General features: G+C 45.7%; 1 protein-coding gene across 1 annotated transcript; it reads left to right on the forward strand.

Moving 5' to 3' along the window:
• Nucleotides 1–8895: 8895 nt before the first annotated feature.
• Nucleotides 8896–9333, forward strand: CCR75_006325 (uncharacterized protein; the record flags this gene model as incomplete). The annotated part of the gene is made up of 1 exon (XM_067964395.1): nucleotides 8896–9333. The coding sequence occupies one exon, from the start codon at nucleotides 8896–8898 to the stop codon at nucleotides 9331–9333; it is 438 nt and encodes a 145-aa protein (XP_067820670.1).
• Nucleotides 9334–10750: the final 1417 nt, after the last annotated feature.

Below are 10750 nucleotides of genomic sequence, written 5' to 3' on the forward strand. Positions count from 1 at the left end.
AAGCGGCGTGAAGGCAGCTCGCTGTCTTTCGTTCCTCCCGTTGATAATTTTACAAAATGTAATAACCGGTCTGTAAGAGGGTGGTGGTTTAACGGCCTACAGTTGCCCTATGTTTCTGTTGGCGTGGTACAAGTGGTGTCGTTTCGTGTGCTCATGGTTGGCTGCAATCGCCGCTTCATGGGCGACGATACTGTTAATAGTTGCGTCGTGTTTTCGCTTGGTTGTGTTTTGCACATAAGGTCGTGTGCTATTTTGTGTAAGGGTGGCGTACCACTACACATCCTTGCTAGGTGCAACCTAGCAGGCCTTTACATAGGTAGACTTAGCTAAGTACACATATTACATAAGTATGTATACGCTGATTCCGAGACAGCGGGTATCGCGTGTCGTCAACTACGGTGTGTCTTACGCTTGCTCAGAACACCTTTAGTTTGAGTTAAAGTAACGGGCTCCTTCCTTCCACAGTGGGTTTGACGCAAAAAAGCCTGAGCGTAAAGCTCCAGCGACGGAACGTAAACGTATCCACTCGGCGTCACAAGCCAGCGCATTAATCGTGGCTACGCGACTGGTTGCATCCTACCGATGCCACCTCCATCTGAATGGCCTCGCTTAGACGGAATTAGTGCGTCGCTCCTTCAAGGCGCTACTATAGACGCTAATAGTTAGTATGACGTCTACAATTCATGAAAGGCTAAGGTGAAGTCACTTAGCCGTGTTTCCCCGATCCCGGTTCTATTGCATTCAAATGAATCAGCCTACCAATCCGAAGTGGAGTTTCTGCGCCGTTATCAGCCACATTCTGATGTGGCGAAACAAAGGTCGCAGCGACTTAACTTCGCTCGCTTGCGTGTAAGGGAAATCATGGGCGATACAGTACTCCCTGTCTCTTCTCGTTATGCCGCTCCTGCTAGTCTGTTCGAAAGAAGTGTAGCGACAACTGGTGCTTCTTCTTATAGGCAGACACCAGGCTCGATATGCCGGTGCGCAGTGTGTCGACCAGTTCATAGGAGTCGAAAATGTCTTCGGGTATCCTCTCCACTAGACGAGAATTCAAAGCTTCTGTGGCACGGAGCGGTGGTATATCAACCTTTTTTTCACAAAGAGAGGTTGGTTCGCAGCAGCATCCATCAGTGCAGGCGACGTCCCATAGGATCGACGATTTCGCCAGCCTGCTCGCGGCAGCGTATACCGCTTCTGCTTCCGTTTAGTCGCAGGCGCTGAGCACTGCTGAACGACGGATCGGGTATCTTGAAAACCATATACTACGGATCTTCACGATGTCTGCTCGAGGGATCACTTAGGTTATGAAGGCTGAAACTTCGGCTGGACTTTTTGGAAAGTTAATGCTGAGGAAACTGCGTCTAGTCCGCAGTCCTTCCCGCACTCCCAGTCAATATCACGGTGGGAGGCGTTATTCGGCTTAAAGTTATTCGACTTCACCGTCACACTCGACCGGATCAACGCTCGACTCCTAATCGGCGTCAAAATCAGTCTCCGTAGACGCATGGGGATGTGATTTCTTCTGGATCAACATACCGCTTCAGACAACCCCCGTAAAATACGGGGTGCGTCTTCATATACGGCGGAAGTTTGAGCACATAAATTTGGTCGTCAACCTCCTCGACCACCGTAAACGGCCCGATAAAATGCGTAGTACCTTCAGGTGGGTAGCAGTAATAAGTAGTTTTTTCTTCTCTAAAGCACTGATTATTTTTGCGACCATGTTGTCCGCATATTGTTTCTGCGGCCATGTTGGTCCGCAAATTTCTTTTGCTTGTCCTATGCGCGTGTTATCGCGTCACAGACTTTTCGTGTGATGGCTTATCACTCATCCACAAAGCGTTGAACCTCGCTAACCGACGAGAGGTCGGTCATAAATTGAAGTTTTCAAGAACGAAACATCTTTAATTTCTTTATTTACATTAGGCAGCTCTTCATAATTTTTACAGTGCATTTTCTCATGAGTAGCTCCACCTAAAACTTGACTTGTAAATTTCTGTTTAAATGCACAGGCATTTCTTGCCGTGACTCTATACTGATCACTGCCAAACCGGCAGGGTCACTTGGCAAGTTTCCGTCACTTACATGATATCCTAACGGGTCATCATCATATTGGCGAAGCTGTGTCCCTCTCTCGCACCGAGCAAAGCGAGGGGCCTTCCCCTATTAAGACTTGGGTTGCACGCAAACGAGACTGGCGTCCGAGGATGGCGCATGCCGTTAATATAATACGATGTCTTACCCGTACTGGCGTGAACACTGGCATTAATAGCGAAATCCACGAAGAACAATTGTTTGCTCCATTCTTTGGAAGTCGCTACCGTGCGCAATACATCCACCACGACCCGATTGGCTCATTTCGTTTGGCCATCGGTCTGGGAATGATCGGCTGTAGACACGTGGAGCTTGCCACTAGACAGCTCAAGCACATGACGTACAAAACCCGACGTAAGACGTAGACCCTGGTCCATTACTACGGACTCGGGCATCCCTTGTAGTCGGCACATATGACCCACGAACAAGAGAGCTGCCTCCTTGCCTGTGACCGTGACACCACATGGTGGTAAAAGCACCAATTTGCTCAGTCTGTCTACAAATTTGACAAGCCCTGTCCGACCCTTGTGGACAGGCGGCCTGCCAAACATGAAGTCCAGAACTGACCGACTTTTAATAATCCGGTGGAATTTGTAGCGGCTTCAATGGCGCATTTCTGGACAATGCAGGCTTAATGCGCTCTGATCACAGGAGCGAATATAGTTGGTCATTCATCGATATAGCTGTAGCCATCTGAGACTCGTAAGAATGTCTTTTAACGGCCCAGATGCCCATCGATGGCGCATCATGGATATCGTGAAGGATCATCAGCTTAAGATCTGTGTCATGGGGGACATACATTTTCAAAGAATCACAATGTGACAGCTGATGACAAATAGGTCATCGCTGTAGCTAAAGCGACTTTACTTAGACTTCAGGTGCGACGGAAGGGAAACCTTCGTCCACCGAAGTGATCCAACAGCACACGACAATGTTCATGCTGACTAAAGCTCTCCTTTATTTCGGGGGCGTATGAGTTCGTCACGTGGTATGCCTTCAGGCTGCCAACGTTGACGACTCAACTTGTGCCTTAGACGAGACACACTTTTCTGGTATCTTACCTCGAAGTCTGGACTGCGCGATAAAGCGTCAGCAAGACATATGACGCAATCGGCTTTTATTTAACTTTGATGTTAAATTCAGAAAAGAATGTAAGCCATCTTGCCATTCTAGGCGAGAAATGCGGTGAGTTGTTAGCGGTTTCCAGTGATGCGTTATTCGTATAAATCACAAATGATTCTGTGCCCTGTAGGCACTCGAAATTTAACAAGTACATACTTTATTGAATGTTGCTCCTTCTCATGCACGGTGTAATTTAGTTCCGCGGCTTTTAAAAGCCGGACTGATAAGAGATGACAAAGTCGACGCAGTCGTTATCCTATCGCATGAGCGCGCTGCCGATTACAAAATTGCTTGCATCACAGACGACGCTAAAGGGCTTAGCCGCGTTTGGCAATGCCAAGACAGGTGCCTTTACAAAGGATTGCTTCACTGATTTGAACGCGTCTTCTTATTCTTTTAACCAAACCCATTCTGCGTACACTTTCAGGAATTCAGGTAATATCTTAGTTTTCTCAGCATAATTCTTCCTATATTTATGCAAGTAATTAGCGAGCCCTAGGATTGGCGCGAATTCTTCACATGCCGTGGGAGTGGCCATTCCTTTACAGCTTTTACCTTGTCTGGGTCTGCTCGTACAACATATATACCTACGATGCAGCTTAGCACAGGTATCTCTGGGACCCTATGACGCACTTTTGAAAGTTGACGAACAATTGGGCGTCCTTTAAAGTCTGCAACACAGCGTCTAAATGAGCTTGTTCGACTCTATTACGCTCAGCCCGTCCTCGGCCTTACTATGCACGAATACATCGTCAAATTAATGGGGCGTGTAGGCACGGTGCTGACGCATCACGTAAACCACCACTCTGTTAAATTTCGCTGGTGCTTTTTTTTAAACTTGGGACATCACAAGCCACTCCCAAAGCATACCGCTTGGGGTGCTTACTGCCGTTTTGGCTTCATCGGAATCTCTCATGAGTACCTGATAGTAGCCATCCTTCAAATTCAACGCGGATAGATAGTTGACTTTCCCATGGAGTTCAACAAAACATCTTTTCGCGGGATATGCGTTTGCGCCGGAATGGTCGCCGTGTTCAGCTTATTATAAGCATGAACCACGCGCCATCCACCTGTGGCTTTACGCACACAAAAGGTCGGGCTGCAGTGAAGCGATTTGCTCTCACGCACATGTCCCGCCTTGGCTCGTTTGTCGAAGAACTCATTGATATAATCGACTTGTACTTTCAGCAACCGCCATTGCCTGGTCACACGATACTTGGTGCCAGGTTCGAGGTCTATTTTGTGCCCGATGCCCCTATCTGCTGGTAGCCGTCTCGGCAAATCTTCTGGGAACACATCGCGATGCTTCCACAGAACCTCAAAGAACAGACTGTCTCTCAAGGCATCCGAGCCTTGAGCAGCGAACCGCTTCTTTTTGTTATTTTCTAGGACGCTCTCGTCCACTGTGGACGACGAGCAAAAATCCACCAAGTTCTCTTCTCGAGCTTGTGCGACTGCTTCGTGGACCTTTCCTTCTTTAAGCTCATAAAGGAAAAGATCTCACGACATTCCCAAAAGACCCTTTATCGGTTAAGATAATGTTGATTTTTAATCACCCTCGGCATTTGTAAGACGTGCTGGAGCACATCAACTGAAGATGCCTCCGCAATTTTGTCTTTGATGGCCTCGAACACTTCGTTTGAAGGCCCGTCCTCTTTAATAGACACTGATCCAAACTCACTCGTATAGACATGCCTTTGAGCGTCCTAATCTATCGAGTACTCGTTCTTCGAGTCACCACGACGTTTGACAGGGAAGCGGGTGGCGTTGCTCTCATGGCCAACGCACCTCTCCAACAGCACCAGGCTCTAGGCTCTGTGCCTGTTCTTGTGACGCCTGACTTCCTATCAGCCCGCTATCTATTGGCACAGACTCCCGGCTCTATGCAGGGCTTTTGGACGCATGACTACTTGTCATTTTCCTATTCGCTACACCAATCTATCCGAGCTGGGTTGGACTTGGTGATGTTTGACATCCCGTCAGTGCACCTTTAATTGTGTTAAATACGGCATCAGTTGCATAAGCCACTCGCACGAGTACATCCTTCTCAGTGTCCGGCCTGAAGCTAGCAATTGTGCGTGTACTGCGACCTATCCATAAGGTGCCTTGCCAACCATGCCATGCTTCATACGACCTAGCACCGTGAATTTTGTCTCTACAGTAAAAGTCACTTAAACTGAAGGCAAGTTCAACTTGAAATCTCTCATTTTTTACGAACGCGCCGTTCGCTAAGCGAACGGTCACCTCTTATCGCTTGCCATCCTAGCAAAGCGACTCGTACATCGCCGGTCTCTTTCTTACAGCCGCGAGTTTTACAAAATTTTGCGATGCACCCGAATCCACAAGGAGAGTAGGGTTGAGGTCCGAGCTTTCGGCACCTCATGGACTATGCTACCCATTTGTTAGATAACTCTGAGCTTAGGACTAACTTCAGATTTCGAGTCAGTAGGGCCTTCCGCCCCTTCTGCGCTCCTGCATTTCGCGAACCCTTAGTGAATCGGACCTACGGTAATCAACGCCGACAGCGAGCGCTTCTCATGCATATTCTCTTGCAGAGATCACTTCGCCTGTCGCGCTTTAAGGAAGCGCGCCTGAAGCAACGCTTCGTTTTTTTCGGCGGCTAATACACGGCACGAATCTTTGTTTTAAATATCGCCCATGTAGGGAACGCCTTAACGTCCGCCATAAACGCCGAGTAAGCCCACTTGGAGGCCTCACCGCACAGGTGCGATATGGCGTACGACAGCATCCGGCTGTCGTCCTCGATGAGCTGCACGACACCGCATTGTTTCACGGCTAACAGCCAGTGGACAATCCTGTGCGCTGCGATTCCGTCGAATTTGGGCGGGTTCTTTCGAATGGGCCTCGGCTGTTGCAGCCGGGCAGAGAGCATTTTAACAGTCTTGTTGAGAGCCTCACTCCGAGCTTGCTCATGCCTAAGCTGATCCTGGGTTTTAGTGACAGACGCCTCGGACGCGGCTCTTTGCTGTTCGCGCCCGAACGCCTCAAACTGCTCCAACGGAGAAACATATTGCTCAGGAGGGCTTATCGAGCGCCTGGACAGGGCTTGCTCACAAAGTCCCCGCGCCAAGGGCTCTGCCACCTTCCGATGATATTCTGACAGGAGTTTGAAGTGAGCTTAATCGATATTATGGCTCATCCTCACTAGAACGCTCAGAGAGGCGGGTCATTAGAAGGACTACTAGTACTACGAAGTGTAGGCTTCTATAGCAGCCACGTTCTACTATGCACACATCTTCAAGCACAGTGGGGAAGCAGCGAGACCATCTTCTCTCACGTGAGGTAGTATCTGGGCGCCTAAGCGACCAAACCTACGACCTGAGAACCTTAGTACTAGTGTCGTCACGGAAGCGGTAATCCGGCTTCACGTGCACACTTGTTAGCCAGCGAATAGATTGCAACCAGAATATAATACATGGCTCCTCTTTTCCTGCCCGTTGGATATGTTGGTGAAGTGTACGATACGAATGCAGACCATCAAATACGGCCCTACTTAGGCACACAGCCTAGCACAGCGAGGAAGCGGTTAGGCCGTCTACTCTCGTGTGCCATGAGGTGTTTGTGGTGGGCGCCTTAGCGACCTCACCCAACGAACTATAAGCCATAGGCTAAGTGACGTCACGGGAGCGGTTATCCGGCTCCACATGCGCATTTACGTTCTAGGAAAAAGCTCTCAGCCTGAATTATATTTAATCGTATTAAATTTAAAAACCTATCTTAACCAATCATAAACTATAATCGTCGTAGACAACACTAATATGTATTGTGAGTGTATATTTTTTAGATACCTCGCGTAACGGATGACGCTAGCCGTTATCCCTCCTAATGTGAATGCACCCATGCTCATCACATACACAAGGGTGGGTCACAATGTGAACCACACCCAAGCAGTGCGACTTTTACTTCTCTTAAGTAGTTGACCATTCCCTTAAGTACACAAAGTGTATTTAACGGGACTGTTTAACATTAGGGCAACTTTAGCCCGTGACACCACATGTAACTTATAAACTGCTTTTGGCGATTTACAATTGTACAAAGAAAAATATCTCTAGATGAATGACTTAGTGTTAACAATAAAAATTTACATCAAATTATGAAAAAAACTTATCCTTCTAAAATAAATCAAGGGAGCCGGTAAGGAGTTAAAAAAATGCCATTAAAAAATTAAAAAAATCGATAATTTTTGTCCTCAACATCCAGCGGCTCATGGAGTTCTAAGACTTATATTGAGTTAAACGGAGAGAGCCACACACTTCTTTCGGTATTGCCACACAACCCTTTCGGTATTGCCTCCCCCCGATTATGATAGTTATGTTGTCATTAATACGGCTTCTAGGAAATATTGTAGTAGACACCCCATTACAGTTTTGCTCATCGATGCAACTGATTGTTGCTGTGATTGTAAAAATAAAAAAAGTAATTAGAATACATACAAGAAATAAAGCAACTTTTTATCAGGGCGGGAAAATTATAAACGCTTCAACAAAATTCGAGAGACAAAGTCCGACATCGATGGTCCATTTCTTCAATCATAAGAAATTGTTGAATGATGTGTTAAACGTTCGAAGATCTTCAGCTGTGCAGTCAAGTTAGCTAACAGACCACACGCTTGGAATTGTGCAGCTAGCAAGCGAAAACTGGAATGCTAGCCGCACAATTCTGCTACGTGCGTATAAAGTGGATTGACAAAAAAATGTTTATGAGCTTTGACGAACGTAGCACAAAAGTCGTAAATCGTTAGCGCATCCCGTTCGGGAAAAAGTTCTTAAGATGTGGAAGCTAAAGCCCATGAACAATTAAGAGCCAAAAAACAGCTCGGGTCTTTAACTTTCACTGAGTTGATCATGACGACAGTGAAGTTATCGTATGCAAATCTGGCATCGGCGAAATTTTTTCAGCTGATCACAATTTATTCCCACTGTTGTCAGGACCAAAACTAGTTAAAAGTACAACGCTCACGAGTTTCAGTAAAAAACAAAATTTGCTTCGACAAACTCAGATTTTAACTTTCGCCTATCCATACAAAAAATCAAGTTACCATTAGAAGCACGGCGACGCAGATAAATTATACAAGCAATTTTCTCATCGAAATAATAAATGCCAAAATGTGGATAGGGCGAATTGGATAGATCGAAAGGGTGTTCTCCTTTACAAAAGCAACTTTCTCATCGAAAGAAAAAATGCGAAAAACGGGTAAAGGAAGGGTTGGATAGTCTCAAAATAGTGTCAAGCCGTTCGAAAATGTGTTTTTCTGTCCTTAGAGCTCGACGAGACCCAAAATTGTGTTGCTAGCAAGCACTTTTTAACGAAAACATTATGAGCTAGGAGCGCAAGAACACAGGACATTTTAGAAAAGAGGCACAAACCTAATTGAGACAGCTTGACTCAACGATAGCCTTAGGACCTTTCGCTTTCATAAGGTGCTGACTTGGGTTAATTCTTCATGAGTAAATAATTTGCTCAATTATCTTACTCCGTCTCCATGACTTCAAAAGACGACGCTATTTCTCGAGGATTTGTAATACGCCTGATGTTTTTGAGCGACATGCACACAAACATGTCGTTTTATCGTCTGCTAACGGTGCCATGTTCATTATGTATTCCGTTTTTCACTTTGCAATTTGCCTTTCAACTGCCACTTTCTTCCTTACTACACTCATGTTCCAGCGCTTCTCTCTACGACTCGCAGTTGTATTCCTTATAATCGGCTGTGGCTCAGCGTTGGAAGCTATCGACACGAATTCAGATACGTTCGGTACTCAACACTCGACAGATATGAATCAGCCAAGTGCGGCCATTTCCAGTAACACGAGATCCCTACGACTCTTGAAAGCGAACGCGGTGGGACTGAAAGGACTGAAAGGAATTATTCACTCAATCCTAACACAAAAAAAAATCTTTCAAAATTTGAAGTTGAAGAACTTAGGACGTCAACGCTCGGCGCTACCCAAAAAAAATACGGCGGATAATGCTCTAGAGTACCAACCAGAACGAATCACGCCACGCCTCGAGAAAAATGGGTTCCCTAATAGTGTCCGGACGAGGAGATCCGAGGGATTTGGGAATCGTAATGGTGTCCGGACGAATGTAAATTAGCCAATCACACCTGCTAACAATCCTCCCCTTCTTCCCAAACAAGACAGCCCGCTGCTCCATTGATTAGAACGGTAGGATCATTATATATAGTTTTTTCTCAAATCCATTAACAAGGAAAAGTGTTAGATCTTTGTACATCGAAAAATGCGACTACTATTGATGTGACTAACTTAGAGGTTGCACTATGATCCCTTGATAGTTTGCCTTGAAGCGTCACTTCCGCAAGATATGGCGAAATATTTTGTGGGCGTAGTATGACTGCCGTCAACATAAGAGCCCAATACTATCGAATTTGATGTCTCTACTTGTTGCAAAGCTTAAGATATGCAGTAGTTCAACAATATGATATCAGTAGCTTCCGTTGCATGAATGGCAAGTTGTGAGTCGTGTCGTAGGGTTAACAACTATTGAAAAATACTAAAAAGAAGCTGGAGTATAAAATCAGTTTGAAACGCGCACAAAAGTGATAGTTGTAACGGGGCAAGAAAAAGATACTAAAGGAAAGGCTCGAGTAAAAATGAAACGGTCTAAAGTTGCCTTAATGTTACACAGTCCGTTTAATATTTTCAATTACTTAAAAAAAGTAATTAGACCGGCACACATCGGTTGGAGAACCGTTGTTGTGGTACATTTACTTTATAGGTAAAATACCCTGATATCTAATTATAAAATAGTTAATTACTTAAATCCCATTTATTATGGGTAACAAATGTGGTAGCCACCAGATATAAATCTGGCGGCCAAAATCTATTTTAAATTAGCTAGGGTAAGGTTTTTTAGATTTAGATAATTAAATAAAAAGTGCAGTCCCCCTTTTGATCTTAAGGCGTAAAGTGCCTTCCTAAGGCTTGCGCATTGATCTGTAAAGAGATAGAAGCCGTTCCAAGGTAAATCCTCTTGGGCACTAGTTTCCACTTGGTTCTACGAGCCCCTGAATCCCTTTAATAAGGATTCCTTAAGCATTTATAGCTTGTAAGACTCCCTGAGTTGTTAAACCCATTAGTTCAATAGAACTAAGCGACTCTCTGAGTCTGAAAGTCTTCCTTTGACTTTAAGGGTGAGGTAGCTCCGCTACGCCTGGTAGCACTCGTAGTCAATCTACGTCGAGTCTTTACAAGACTAATTTCTCAAGAAAATGGAAGAGGTTCCAGGATTGTTAGAAGCGCAACGCGCCGCTTCTGACAAGCTCAAAACCTTACTCGGGCTTGAGCACGTGGAACTTATTATCTCCCAGGGACTAGAGATCCTGCATGCAAGGCTTGAGGTCTTCATGCGGTACGAAGCCTCCCTGATCGGTCAGGTACAGGACCACTTAGCGGCATATATGCCAACCCGGTACATCTCTGTACCTGAATCAGAGCCGAGGGCTCGCCCTCTAACTGTTATGTGAGGACATTTGAGGGAAAAGAGGAAGAAA

Source organism: Bremia lactucae, linkage group LG12 (genome assembly GCF_004359215.1).
Source record: "Bremia lactucae strain SF5 linkage group LG12, whole genome shotgun sequence".
NCBI lineage: Eukaryota > Oomycota > Peronosporomycetes > Peronosporales > Peronosporaceae > Bremia > Bremia lactucae.